General features: G+C 38.6%; 1 protein-coding gene across 1 annotated transcript in view; it reads right to left on the bottom strand.

The window, feature by feature from the left end:
- The window catches only part of si:dkeyp-121d4.3 (uncharacterized), a 40,813-nt gene extending 26,127 nt beyond the window's left edge, over nt 1–14,686 (bottom strand). Inside the window, exons 1-7 of the mRNA XM_067422597.1 lie at nt 13,762–14,686; nt 11,268–11,369; nt 11,035–11,171; nt 10,901–10,943; nt 10,429–10,554; nt 10,229–10,327; nt 644–865 (exon numbers count right to left, since the gene is read on the bottom strand). Of these exons, the coding sequence (XP_067278698.1) occupies nt 644–865; nt 10,229–10,327; nt 10,429–10,554; nt 10,901–10,943; nt 11,035–11,171; nt 11,268–11,369; nt 13,762–14,382 (1,350 nt within the window). The 5' untranslated portion in view covers nt 14,383–14,686. The remainder of the gene's footprint in view (nt 1–643; nt 866–10,228; nt 10,328–10,428; nt 10,555–10,900; nt 10,944–11,034; nt 11,172–11,267; nt 11,370–13,761) is intronic.
- Between the last annotated feature and the right edge of the window lie 511 nt (nt 14,687–15,197).

Here is a 15,197-nt window from a genome sequence, read left to right as displayed (position 1 = left end):
TGGGATATTGTAGGTACTCAACTGAACAAAATATATAACACCGGCCTAGTGGTTGTTGGATATTTTACTGCAAAAATACTACATAGTTCACCTTTAATGTATTATAATAAATGCCATATTTACATGTGGCCTTCCAACCTGTTAGGCATATACAGAAAATGAATAACTTTAAACCACCATTGAGTGTTTGTAAGAACATCCGGTTGTGATTTAATGTGGATTTTAGTCATATAATGTTGTTAAAATATATGTTTTATAAGCAGCCTAGCGCTACACCTGCTTAGCATTTATAATTTACATCCTTTATTGATATAAAAATACCCCAAATCACATTAAAATCACACACAAACCATATACTATCTTAATCGTGTGTTTATTAGCGTCTTGTTTCATGAACAGTGGTCAAATATCAAAGCTGGAGGCTTTAATCTTTCTAATGATACACCAACGATGCGCTGCAGGATAAGGAGTTAAAGGAGAACATTTTTCAGAGTCATATCCTCATTTTGTTCAACACAGATTTGTCTGGATAAAATAAAATGAATGAGCAGTTAGAAGTGCACTGGAGGATAGAATTCAACAGTCCTACACTTTCACAGACAAACCCAGAAAAAAGGTCAGAGGGATATGATGGGATACTTACCATCTCCCTGATTTCTTTGGTGAGTTGAAAAGTGTCTGGTGTTTTTGGTTTGATGTTTGTGGCTCTTTGTTCCCTGGTAATCACATTCGTCACCAACTGGAACTCCACACGATCATACAGCAGCAGAGTTACATTGGTGTCCATTTGGCCAAAGGGCAGTTTAATGGGATCCGTAGCGATAATAGTCCTGATGCAGCCAGGATTAACCTCCTTGGCATTGCCCTAATAAAATACATAAAGAAAGATTTTAAATGCTTCACTTAGTTCAATTGTTTACAACAGGACATCGTTACCATGACTTATTAAAGCAGTGGTTCGCACAGGTACTGTAGGAGGGGTGGGGGAGATCAGCACAGAAGAACAGAAAACATCCGTTTCATCCGCATTCTGTGTGCATAGCGGTTGCCGTTCTGCCTTAGTACCAAATCTACTTTTTCTGTAGTACCGACTCAGAGTATATTCAGTAACCACTAATAGGCAGCTGCTTTTAGTCGCTTCTACAAAACACCATTTAAATAATAATCCTGCATGTTCTGCGACTCTGTGTGAATGAATGGCACAGACGCACTGTTTTATTTTTGTGACACTCATGACACGTCCTGTCTTTTTAGCTTCTGCCGTCACTATATGAGGACGAACACAAACTTCAGCTCCAGTCACTTTATGAACATTGACCGTTTCATTTGAAAAACTATCGTCATAATATCAAACACACAAACTCAAAAGGCTCGGTTTAAATTGACAAATACATTACTGTTGTACAGTAGATTTAGCTACGTCACAAAGTAATAATAATATTAATTAGGGCCGGGACTCGATTAAAAAAATTAATCTAATTAATTAGAGGCTTTGTAATTAATTAATCGAAATTAATCGCATTTTAATTGCATAAATATTTGACCTGAGAACAATGAGAAGTAATTTTTCACATGTATTTTTAGCATACCACTGAATAATGACTGAATACATAAGCTTAATCAACAAAATATTGTTTATTTATTTCAGTCCAGCAGACCAGCGCAATATTTGCCATTAAGTTTAGCAAAAGCATATTTGTGATATTTGAGGCTCGATGTGCTGCGGTGATACGCAAATTCCTTGTTGTATAGCTTGCACACAACCATGCTCTTGACGACGCTTCCATCCTTTCGTTTTTTAAAACAAAATTTCCCATCCACGGGGCCAAGCAAAGCGATCTCATCAGCTTCTTCGTTCATGTTCACTCATGGTTTGTTGTTGTCGTGACTCCGGAGCGCTAGTTGGTGTTCCAGTATAATCGGTCCGTCGAAACTCATTATTTGAGTTTTTTTTTTTTGGCGTAATTAATTAACGCGTTAAAGTCACGTAATTAATTAATCTTAATTAACGCGTTAAAGTCCCGGCCCTAATATTAATACTACAACTATTAATAATAATTATTATTATTATGTGTGCCTAGAACATTGCTTATTTTCCACTTGATCTTTACTTTTAAACAGCATGTAGCCATATAAACATTTAAACGTTTATTTGTAAAATTTACTTATAAAGATTATAATCATAAATAATAAACAAAACTCATTTAATTAATATAATTAGTTAAACAAAACAACAAAATAGTTCCAACAGATTTTGCTGTGGCACTGAAACTGTAACCAAGAACTGTGAAATTGTAATGGTATTAATACCAGATTACTGGCCAAACATTTTACAGATGACGCAAATCGACGATATTTGCGTCACCAGAGTAATTTTTACAGAAATAAAATGCAGAAATCTCTCGTCTCAGGGAGATATGAGAGGGGGGAGCACGATCATTCAAATATACTCCAGGGTTTTTACTGATACAAAGCCATATGCTAATCGCTGAAGTAACCCTTTAAACTTGTTTACATAAATTAAAAGTTTTGTTCTGATCTATTGTTCCCTCTTAATGTTATATTTGTCAATGTTTTAACAGCATTTCAAAGTGAAACTACTGCAGGTGTTTATTTTTTTTTATTGCAGGTTCTTTAATCGAAAAAAAATCTTTGCTTGTATAATTTTTTGTCAAATTATTTGGTAGTCGAACACGGGATGGGGCTTGGGGGGGGCAACATACTTTTTTAAAGGGGGGTGAAACACTCAGTTTCAGTCAATCTCATGCCAATCTCTTGAGTACCTATAGAGTAGTATTGCATCCTTCATATCTCCGAAAAGTCTTTAGTTTTATTATATTTGTAAAGAAATATGGGCTGTACTGAGTCTTTCCGGAAAAAAACGAGTGCCTGGAGGCGTATCGTGTGGGCGGAGCTAAAGAATGACGAGCGCACACAAAGCGGTGACGTCCTCAAGCGTGGAGAAACCCTTGCTATCGATCTCAGCTAATAGATATGATCCAGAATCTAATTCGGAGGCTGAAATAGAAACAGCAACAGCAGGACGTCCGTCTCTGTGGTATGTACTGTATTTAGTGGCCTGTCAACATTTGTGTGTCTTTACTCGCAGTTTATGAGGAGATGATTTGGTTTATGGACTATTGTATGCGACCAAACCTTAGCAGTAGCAAGCAAAACGGTTTTGCACGTCAGAGTGTAACGTTATACAGAGAACAGCAATGAAGTCCGTTAGCGCATTTGAATGACGAAGCACGCGATCGTGTCGTTTACTGATGTTTACTCACGCGACGGTAGCCAACAGCACAGACATTTGAAGCAGTTTTACTCAACGGCTGCTTCCAAAGCAGGACCGAACCTTTATCGCTGGGACCGCTCCGTCAAAAACACACTTCTTGGAGTATGGAGATCCACTTTGCGATGCGACTGAAGCATTTTTGCGTTCAAATCGGTTCAAATGCAGCGCTGCCTTCCCGGAATGCTGTGCTGAAGCGTTGAAGTCGCTTAATATCAAAGTGGAGGAATGAAGTGGAGCGCGGCGCGGACTATAACCGACATAAGTGTTCACGGACGACTGGATCTGCTGCTGAGAGTGTTTATGGGCGTGCATTTCCTCTTTCGCTCTAGTCACGCGCGCGCACCCTACCAGGAGAAGAGCCATACTCGAAAAAAACTCTCCGAAACTTGTGAGAAACCGGAAGGAGTATTTTTAACACAGAAATACTCCATCAAACGTCCAACATTAGTTTTCGAAACTTTGTCTATGTTTAGGATGGGAATCCAAGTCTTTAACAGTGTAAAAAGCTCAGTATGCATGAAACAGCATTTCACCCCCCCCCCCCTCTTTAAGGTTTAAAAGGGGGACGTGACCAAAATAAGTTTGAGAACCACTGCGTTAAAGCTACATCAGTCTCCAACAGAGAAATGAACAGAAACCACGTGTTTTTTTAAATCACTGCATGGTGGATTTAATCAATCTCCCATGCCTCACTACTGTGCATCTGCCCATTAGAGCAGAAGCAGTTGCCTGATTGGTAAGTGAAGCCATATCAAACTGATATCAAAATAAGAAACAGCATTGAGGAAAATGGTTAATGAATAGATTTTCCAGTGCTAATTATCTGAAGCTTACAGACCATGGCTTACCATGATGTTATCTTCATCTGTGTTTCAAAGATGAACGAAAGTCTTAATGGGTTTGGAATGACATGAGGGTGAGTAAATGACAGATTTTTGATGACTATGCCTTTAAGTATTGTGTATGCCATCGTGGACAGATGCAACAAATCACAAATGAAATTATATTTTAAACTAGTGAAATTTCTAAAACTATAACCCTGGTGTGCACACAACCATCTTGTGTACATATGACTATCTGGCCTTGATGATCTTCCAGTGCATGTTGTTAAAGGAATTAAAACCTTCAGACATTCTCAATCCTTTCTTATCACCAAGGCCAGCAGCAGTCACCCACGCACATGCACGAGAGGGGGAAAAACGTTTCTGTTCAGCACAAATGAATACATTGTTAAAAAGATTGTACACTACTATAATGCCATAAGTTTTGGGAATTCTGCTTTTACATGCACATGAACTTTAATGACATCCCGTTCTTAATCCATAGGGTTTAATATGGAGTTCACCCACCGTTTGCAGCTCTAACAGCTTCAACTCTTCTGGGAAGGCTTTCAACATGGTATAGGAGTGTGTTTATGGGAATTTCTGACCATTCTTCTAGAAGTGCATTTGTGAGGTCAGGCACTGATGTTGGACGAGAAGGCCTGGCTCACAGTCTCCGCTCTAAAGCGGTTCTATTGTCCAAAATGTCTTGGTATGCTGAAGCATTAAGAGTTCCTTTCACTGGAACTAAGTGGCCAAGCACAACCCCTGAAAAACAACCCCACGCTATAATCCCCCCTCCACCAAACGTACACATGGCACAACGCAGTCAGGCAAGTACCGTTCTCCTAGCAACTTTTAAACGTCTATAAAGTCGTCTATTGGATTGCTAGATAGAGAAGCAAAATTGGTCAATCCAGAGAACACATCTCTACTAGGGATGGGTATTCAATAAAATGTTCTTATAAATTAGTCGATAGTCGATCGTTAATTCTCCCAACGATCGACTATCGATTAATCATTAATATTTTTTAGAATAAAATTAATTATTGAACTTTTATAAATTAAAAAATGCAATGAATACAAAACTGCAACGTATTTTCCTCGATGAGACCTTTATTACAAGATCAGCTTGTGGCAGACAGTAAACTAGGTTCAGTTAGCCAAACTGAGCATGTTCGCAAGCATATGCGTTTCTGCGTGGCATTTTCTATGCCTGAAGCTGCTATTGATGTATAGGAAAGGCCTATACTTCATGTTAAACATAAAGATATAGACTACTGATACAGCAAAGACATTGACGGCAAAATATGCTACCGAATATTTTGTTCTGTAACCGGTGCAATGTTTCAAAATCGATCGCGCGCGTGACTAGAGCGAGAGAGGAAATGTACGCCCATAAACACTCGCTCAGATGCAGATCCAGTCGTCCGTGAACACTTATGACGCGCCGCGCTCCACTTTATTCCTATGGGTGATATCAACGCTTCAGAACAGCATTCCCGGAAGGCAGCGCTGCATTTGAACCGATTTGAACGCAGAAATGACGCAAAGCTTCACAACATCGCAGATTTCCACAGTCAATGCTGTCACAGGACTTCACCAAATCATACCAAAGAAGTGTGTTTTTGACGGAGCGGTCCCAGCGATAAAGGTTCGGTCCTGCTTTGGAAGCAGCCGGCGAGTAAAACTGCTTCAAATGTCTGTTGGCTATCGTCGCGTGAGTAAACATCAGTAAACGACACGCTAAAGGTTAACGTTACTCCATTGCTGTTCTATATAACGTTACACTCTGACGTGCAAAACCGTTTTGCTTGCTACTGCTAAGGTTTAGTCGCATACAATAGTCCATAAACAGAATCATGTCCTCATAAACTGCGAGTAAACACACACAAATGTTGACAGGCCACTAAATACAGTACATACCACAGAGACGGACGTCCTGCTGTTGCTGTTTCTCCTGTTCAATTTATTTCAGCCTCTGGATCACGTATTAGCTGAATCCGATCGATAGCATACTTGGGTTTCTCCACGCTGGAGGACGTCACCGCTTTGTGTGCGCTCGTCATTCTTTAGCTCCGCCCACACGATGCGCCTCCAGGCGCTTGTTTTTTTCCGGAAAGACTCTGTACAGCCCATATTTCTTTTAAATATATAATAAAACTAAAGACTTTTCGGAGATATGAAGGATGCAATACTACTCTATAGGTACTCAAGATGGACATGAGATTGACTGAAACTGGTGCTACTTAAGAACCACTTTTCCTGGTTCGGAGCTGGTGCTTTGGGTGTGGAAAGACAAAGAACTGATTTGAAACTAGGCTCTGGCTCCGAACTAGCACCAGCAATGCCTTGGTGTAAAAGGGGTATCTCGGATTTTACATGGCCCACCACTTCCTGGCTGAGTTGATGTTCCCAACTGCTTCCACTTTGTTAAAATACCTCAAACAGTTAACCGCAGAATATTTAGCAGTGAGGAAAATTTATGAATGGGCTTATTACACAACTGGCAACCTATCACAGTACCAAATGAATTCACTGAGCTCCTGAGAGCGACCCATTCTTTCACAAATGTGTGTAGAAGTGTCTGCATGCCTAGTTCTTGATCTTACATTCATTTAACCATAGAAGTGATTAGAATCAATTCTCAATTCAATGATTCTGGCAATAAAGTGTATATGAGGTGATGACAGCTGAAATGAGTATTGCTTGAATATGTCCATTGATGAATGTATTTGTTAAAGTCATTTTGTCCCTAATCACTCAACGCTGTAAGGCTGAAAAAACTAGTAGATGCCGAAATATCTAAATGAGGAACAAGGACTCTGAGAAAATAAAGGAAATTAACATCTGAACTGTCCCTCACACACCACTGGAGACGCAAGTCTCACCTCAGTTTCAGCTAATCTACATCTTTCTCTGTTGACCCTCTCTCCCCCAATTCCTTCCCTCTCTCCTGCTGAGATCACTGAAAATACACCCAGAATCTCTCACTTACAATGTCAATCCACACGATAGAGTATTATATGTGTTTGATATCGTTTGAAATGTCTCGACTGGTACAAAGATCTCATCCCCACAGAAGTTACCAAAAGATAATCAATGTCTTAAGAGTTTAGAGATATCTTGTCTTAGTTTGGTGGGTGTGGCTTTCAGCCATTTGGCCTTTACATCAATACAAGTCTATAGGACTTGATTAATGCAATTCCCATTGTGAACTCGTCTTTACATTTGAAAGAGTTTGTGCATTTGTTTCTGGGTATTTAAGGGAATGTTGCAAAGAGCTCAGGGCTTGACACTTTAAACAGGTCAGCCCGTAATATTGGACGTCTCAAAGATAGCCAGCATTATGTAATTTTCAGAAGTCAGGTATATATTTAATTCTTTACTTCAGAGTATTTGATGGATTACCTTTGAATTGATTATGTAATTGGCTTTACACATTTCCATGACTGTTAATAAATTATTACACTTTGATTGATTCTGACTTTATTCAGGTTCTGGAATTATTCTGACTTTATTCAGGCTCTGGAATTATTCAGGTTACAAACGGGCATTATTTCAACAAAGGGTTAAACGGAATAATTAAATGCTTAAACTATAAATGACCAAATAACCAATTGGCATTCTAACCTAAATTCTAAATTATGATTAAATGGAGTCAGATAAAGAGAAGTTTGAATAAAATCCCTTTGCCCCGCTGAAAAGACCGAACGTGCAGCGACCGTCATCTGCCGATCGTTAGCCTCCATTGGGACGATTTGGGCGGCCTTACAACACGGACACACACACCCACACACACACACACCTGCAGAACTCCCCTAACGCTCAGCACTAACTCTTACTCTCATATTTCTATTCTAGGTACAACTGGATTATTACTGAATAGTGAGACTAATTACCCATATCAAATAGCTTGAACAAGCACAGTTTCTTTCCTACATTAACTGAAAGTTGAGGAGGGACATAATTAGATAGATCTATCTTTACTAGGGATGTCAATTTACAAAATTCACATAATCGATCATTGATTCAATGAATTAATAATTAGTTAATTGATTATAGATTATTCTTTAACCTCTAAAATCCAAAAAAGGGGGCACTAATAAATTATCATGCTTAACCCACACAAAATAGGTGTAGTTTTACAGCTTAGAAGCTTGACTTTATAGAGAATATAGAGAATATGACAATCACTTAACAAGTGCTTTTTAATTTAATATTAGAAGTGTATTAGAATATTAGAAGAGCTCTATCTTCATAAAATGAAAAAAGTAACTGCTTTACATGAAAATGTGATCTGTAAAATCATTGTAAAACACACATAGACCTGTGTTATACACTTTTGAAAAGGTCCTAAAACTAGCAGAATACAACAAGAATATTTGTTTCAGTTACAGACCAAAGTATTCCAAGTATTTTTATGAAATCTCACCACTCACACACAAAATCAGAACAACATAAACCAGATCACATATCTTTATTAGAGCAGATGGTCTCGAATGACCCCAAACACAACATAAGGCAATGCGTAGATCACAGAGTGACATGACATGCCGCTTGGCTAAAACAATAGACTTCCAGGATCTGATCGTGACGTGATCATGACGCACTGTTTTCCAGCGTCATTTGACAGTTCAGTGGGTGGAGACGATGTGTAGACACCAATCAGACACTGTTTTACAGCTGGGGCCTATACCATGAAGCCGGTTTAGCAGGCTAGCCAGATATGTTTAAGCTTAGTTTGTGCCAATCCTGGGTTTCAGGTGCCATTAAAGTGTTTTGGCTGTGTTTATCGCCATAGTAACTTAAGCTCCACGGCTAACCTGCTCCAGGGCAAGTTATGTTCTGGATAAGAGATCTCAAACTGAAATTGGACCAATCAGCTGTGAGTAAAGTGACACCAATTAAGTCACTCTCCCCGTTTCTGCTCCAAATTAAAGGTCATTACATAGCAAATGTTTTTAAAGAAGTGTCTGGTTTTTAACATTGGCTTATTTATAATAATAATAATTTTGAATGATTTAGATCTAATTTAGGTAATTATTATACCCTAAATCAATTACACATTTATCATTTTTGTTAATCAATCATTAATAGGGACTCAAATAGCCTACATAAAGTCATACAAATAAGCTTTAAAATCAATAAATAAAACTATTTTAAAAAAGCTTACTGAGCTTAAATGTTCAATTCTCTCTATATATCAACTTAACTAACTTCATAACTTTTACTTGCATTGACGTAAAATATTTTTTCTTTAAGTTGTCCTCTTTCATAGACAGATTTTCTTCTTGCTGTGTATTTTTTTAAATTCTTACTATTTTTCAATCATGTAATAATCTGCAGAAGAGGAAAGTGAATCTCAGTTCCACTGATGTCACAGCGTGTGATTGGTTGTTCACTGCTGATGTCATAGCTAAACTCCTGAACTCAGGATCAAAGCCTGAGTTGACAGAGAAAGCTGATGATCAGCATTATGGGACCAACAAAGCCTGAAGAGATTGGTTTGGTTTTGTCAGCTCGAAACTAATCCTGTAAACCTGAGTTTGTTAAACTACCATCGTGGTACAGGCCCCTGGAGTGCTCTTGGACTGTTTTGATCGCTCACATTGACAAGTCTTGATTTACCACTCGCCATAGAACAGGCGTGCATAGCTGAAACAGCGCTGGAATATCACCAGAATATAATTACTTGATTATTACTCATTTATTCTATGTACTTTTGATGTGGCATCTCGACAAGTAGTTCTTTTGTTCAGCAAAATCACTTGTTTGGAGGCTTTTTGGACCGTTGGTTAATAAAGTTTCAAATTAAACAGTTAACCCTAATCCATTGCATGTCTTGAAGTCATTAATACACTTGAAATACGTAACTACGGTGTGCTGCTTGCTTCATTTTTCATTGCGTCTGTTGCATGTTTTGCGCAAACCTACGTAATCTAATGACCTTGCTTAATCGACCATTGATAAGTTTTATTAAATGATTATTTATTAATCGTTAGCATCCATAATTTTTACCATTAAATGAAAGTGGATGTTAGATATCACGGATGGATATCTTGTCCCATCTTCCATTTCTTGATTAAAAAGTACTGTGACTTTTACTCACCTCAAGAAGGGTTTTGAGAACTACGCCTTCATAAACCGTACTCTCAATGTCATCTGTTCCTCCTGGTGCCACTTTCACATCAACCGCACATTCTTTTCCCTGAGATCACAAACCGTTAGAGTAAAAAAAGCTAGAACAATTCCAATATACAAAACGCTTCAAACTTATTCTGGGATCGTAGCACATATGTAAACACTTACCAGATTTTTCACTACTGTGAAATGCACTTTAACCCCAGGCACCAACTGAGATCGGTTTCCATAAAAGGCATCGAAAACGAAAGAGAATTTCTTCAAATCTTCCCGTTCAATGAAACCACAATTATTCTGAGGGGAAATCAGAAACAGTGCTATTAAAAGGCTTGATCATCAAAAACTCACTCACTCATTTAAATAAAATTCAGCACAAGAGCTATTTTAAATGCTGAATTTTTACTTTCGGGTAAATAATGCATGGCTTTCATTATGGCTATTAACATCATGCACAATGATATTTAACTAAAACGTAACAATTTGAATACAATACAAAACGTGTTTTATGTAGCATGTCTGTCACATCTAAATCATAGTTAGACCAAAAACCATTTAGCATCACATTTGGTTATGTTCACCAACATATTATTCATTATTAATATTATAGTAATATAAAATGAACATCATTATAAATACTTACGCCAATAAATGAAATGACACCCAATGAGCGTCCACGAGGAGTGCTGAAACAAAAAGGCACAAGGCAGTTTACTTCAACAACCTCTCCTTTCTTGAACCACCATTCGTTTTCCAGCCATACAGACTATACGTTACTTTGCAGAGATATTCTTGAACATTGATATCTTTGACGCCATGGATTTAGGAGGTTCCGTCTTTGTCTCTTTTGGCGCCGGCTGATCTTCTGTCTGTGGAGGTTGGGGAGGACAAGCATTTCCAGGAGGAGGCATGATCTGAAATAAAAAGGATAGCAGGCATTGCACTGCAGATCTACAAGATTATACAAGAGCAATCATTTAGCACCGAATCAAATACAAGGGTGAACTTACAGTGGCGTTGAACGCTTCAGGTGGAGGCTGTACTGGACCTGGACCCAGGAAATCAACTGGCGGTCCAGCAAACCCTCCTCTCTCTCCAAATGCAAGATTGCCCTTATTAGCACGACACAAGACACATATTTGCTTAATTCTACATTAAAGTCACCAAGAAAATCAAATAGTTTTTAATGAAATATTGCAGTATTTATTATAAATGATTTATGCATGGTCACCATATCTTTAAAATAAATCCCTCCATCCCTCTTTCCATCCCTCTTATATATGTGTCCATAATCTTTAATTAAAATAACTTACCATCCCTCTTGCAATTATGACATGTTTACTAGTTCAAGGGTGGGACAACCTGTCACGGTCACATCACAGCGATTATCACAGCGTAATAATCAGGGAACTTTGCTGCCGTGCCATGAGTGCAGCGGCTCAATGATATTACGCAGAGCTTGACAATAGTCCCCAGCACACTCTCTGTGAGAGCAGGTTGTCACCTTGGTTGTGCTGCCGGAAGTTAGACTATTTTCAGGCTCTGTGTTATATCACTGAGCCGCTGCACTCATGGCACGGCAGCAAAGTTCCCTGATTATTACGCAGGAATGAGAGAATAGTTCCTAGCTAGACTCAATCTAGATATCAATCTAGAAAATCACAACTTTTTATTTTCCGCCGGTCTTAGTACACAATGTAATTATAAACATGTAAACAGGAAAATATTGGTGTTATTCTGTCACTTATTGAGCAGTAGGCTAGCTGGAGCCGTTTACCTCCAGTCTTTGTGCTAAGCTATGCTAGCGGTGGGTGCGTCACACAGAGTTATGGCACACACAGAGATGAGAACGGTGTGTGTGGACTGATCTAACTCTGGGGGATTCGGTGAATAAGCTAAAGTCTTAAAAGTCGACGTGTTCCTTTAAATATGCACCATAAATGCCATTTGTGCCTTACAAAGTACACTGCTGAAAATCATCCAATATCCTTTTAATGTTTTAGAAAAAAATATCATAATATCCATAAAAACTAAATGGTATAAAATACTTCTCAGATAATTTTTTTAAAATAAAGTTGATTTCCATGGGCCAAATGGTATTTTAATTCAAAATATTTTGCACGCTTAATTATTTAGCATCACAACTGACGTAACATTTGGAATAGTCCGAGTCAGATACGGACATTATTATTTTTGACGTCACTCCAAGGAAATAACCCGGTTTATTAATAAAGTCATGTAAACGCGATTTACTTGCGTTGTCAGTTTACTGGTTTGCATGCAAACGGAGAAAACTGATTATTTCAATAAGCTGATATTTGTGAGTTATCAGCTTACTGGTGTGCATGTAAACACACTCACTGTTGCCCATCCCTAAGCTGTTTTTGCTTTTCAAACTCCGAGAGGAATCAGTTTAATATGTTGCAGGCTCATTTATTGATAATAAATTATATTGATGATGATAATACATAATAATATTGAGCCTTTTAGACCCCGGCCCGTTTAGACCTGTATTTAGAGTTTCAAAATGCATCTTACTACCAAAAGTAATCAGTCATGGCCTCAGTTTCATGCCAACTTTAAGCTATTTTTAAATCTCAGTAATATGATACTTCAAAGTAGCTCGTCTTATCCAGCTTAACCAATCATAATGGACACAAAAGCACATGAGATATATGCAGAAAGGGAAATAATACATTTACACTCTATTATAAAACTTGATTATATTTGTTCTCCATCTATAATAATAATCTAGATCACAGGTTTTCATGAGGGGCCGCAAGCGAGTGCCAACAGGTCCGTGGAAAAGCAGTGCAAAAATCATAATAGTAACTTATTAACTAAATAAACAGATTCATTTGATTCAATCTGTTCATTATATAACGCGATCCTGTCTTTTGTAAAAGTTTGGACCAATCAGCTCAGTTCATATGGATTAGTTTAACAATCTCTTTATGAACTTTTTGAAGCATCATATTGGTAGTTGTGTAGCGCCCAATGGTGGGACAGAAAGCACTCAGATTTAATACAAAAAATATCTTCATTTGTGTTCCGAAGATGAAAAAGAATCTTATAGATTTGGAACAACTTGTGGGCGAGTAATTAATGACAATTTAAATTTTTAGGTTGACTATCCCTTTAAATTTTACCCAAAAGTGAAAATGCTGTTATCATTTTCTCACCCTCAAGTTGTTCCCAACCTGTATGAATTTTCTTCTGCTGAACACACACACAAAAAAGGTATTTTGAAGAATGTCTGAATATTGGACCAAATTGACTTCCATAGTGTTTTTGTTGTCTGTTTGTTTTTTTTAACTATGGAAGTTAAAATGTGTTAATTTTATGATATTCAAAATGTTTTGAGTTCAGCAGAAGAAAACACCCCAAACAACAGGTTTGGAACAGCTTGGGGGTTAATTTTAATGTTTGGGTCAGAATCCCACTTGGCAGCTTGCGGGACAGTACACCACATTTAGATGACAAATGAGGACCCCAAAAACTTACATGTACATCCATTTGTTGCACAAAACGCGGGCCCATTGGACCATACTGCTCCATTTGGTTGAATCCAGGGTCCATCCTGTGGAAACCTGGTCCCCCTTCAAACTCGGACGGGTGGAAGTTCGGGGGTCTTCCCATAAACTCCGGTGGGCAGAAGTCTGGAGGTCGGTCATTAAATTCAGGCTGACGTTCACAAAACTCCGGAGGACAGAAACGCGGTCCACATTCAAGCTCTGGGCGATAAAATCGCGGTGCTGGTGGTCGGTTCCCAAACTCTGGTTGATGCTGGAAACGTGGATCAGGAGCATCAAAAGGCGGGCGGAACTCATGTCTGCCGGGAAAATTCATCGGATGGAAAGGCTCATTGTGCATCATGAACCCCTGCGTATCGTGCATAAACCGTCTATCCCCTTCCATGTTATCCATCATCATCATTCTGGGGTTTGGGGGCCCGAAGTCGCAATGGGGCCCAGGAAACCTCTGTCCAGGTGGGCCCATTGCGCGGACAGGAGGACCGCAAAACCCGCCGTGAGGAGGAGGAGGAGGTGCTGCGGGGCCCTTACCATGCTGCGGTCCCGGTTTTGGAGCATTTCCTTTTCTTTTCCGCAAGCGATTTTTACCCATTTTCCAACGGATTCCAACGGACTGGTCAGTGACGTACAGCAGCCACAAGTTGCCCGGTGAAGCTGCTAGCGGGGCCACACGAACCGCGTCACTACCACATTAATTTGCGTTTACGACCATGCAGATATAATACTGTTTACGTCGCATCGAAGCAAAACATTAAAAGAATAAAAGTGTTTTAATACATTTGATTCCAGCTGAGCCACTCACTTGACGTAAACTAAAGCTTAACGGTCTAATGCACGGACTCAGTCACTTCACCATGAACACACGCACGCACAGAAACAATACAAATGGTCGGCGGATGTGACGTAACACATTCAAAATAAGAGCGCACAAAAGATAGCATAAACAAACACGAAAGAAGCGTACAAAATGTAAAGGCAAAATATAAATACATTAAAATATATATAATAATAATAACAAATCAGCGTATTGGATCAATGTCAGTTTTTAAACAATTAATTGGTTAATGAAATGCAAGTGTTATTTAGAAAGCGCTACTTATTTTGCACACTAAAATCATAAAACCGTCTACTAAAGAAAACATATAGGCATACCGTGACTCACGTGTATTTTAAAGGGTTAATTCACCCAAAAATTAAAATGACCCCATGATTTACTCACCCTCAAGTCAAAGCCTTTGTATAGACTAAATCTGAAGGCAAATAATTAGACTACATGACTGCCATATACATACTGCCATAATAACTGATACTTCTATATACCATGCTATCCAATAGTCATCAAACTGATGTAAAACTTAAATATAGCAACAATGGGGTCCAAGCAATGGCTCATGCAGATGATACAGT

The sequence above is a fragment of the Pseudorasbora parva genome, chromosome 17 (genome assembly GCF_024679245.1).
Source record: "Pseudorasbora parva isolate DD20220531a chromosome 17, ASM2467924v1, whole genome shotgun sequence".
In the NCBI taxonomy this organism is placed as follows: Eukaryota; Metazoa; Chordata; class Actinopteri; order Cypriniformes; family Gobionidae; genus Pseudorasbora; species Pseudorasbora parva.
The sequence above is the reverse complement of the archived record's forward strand: the minus strand, read 5'-3'. Positions and strand labels throughout refer to the sequence as shown.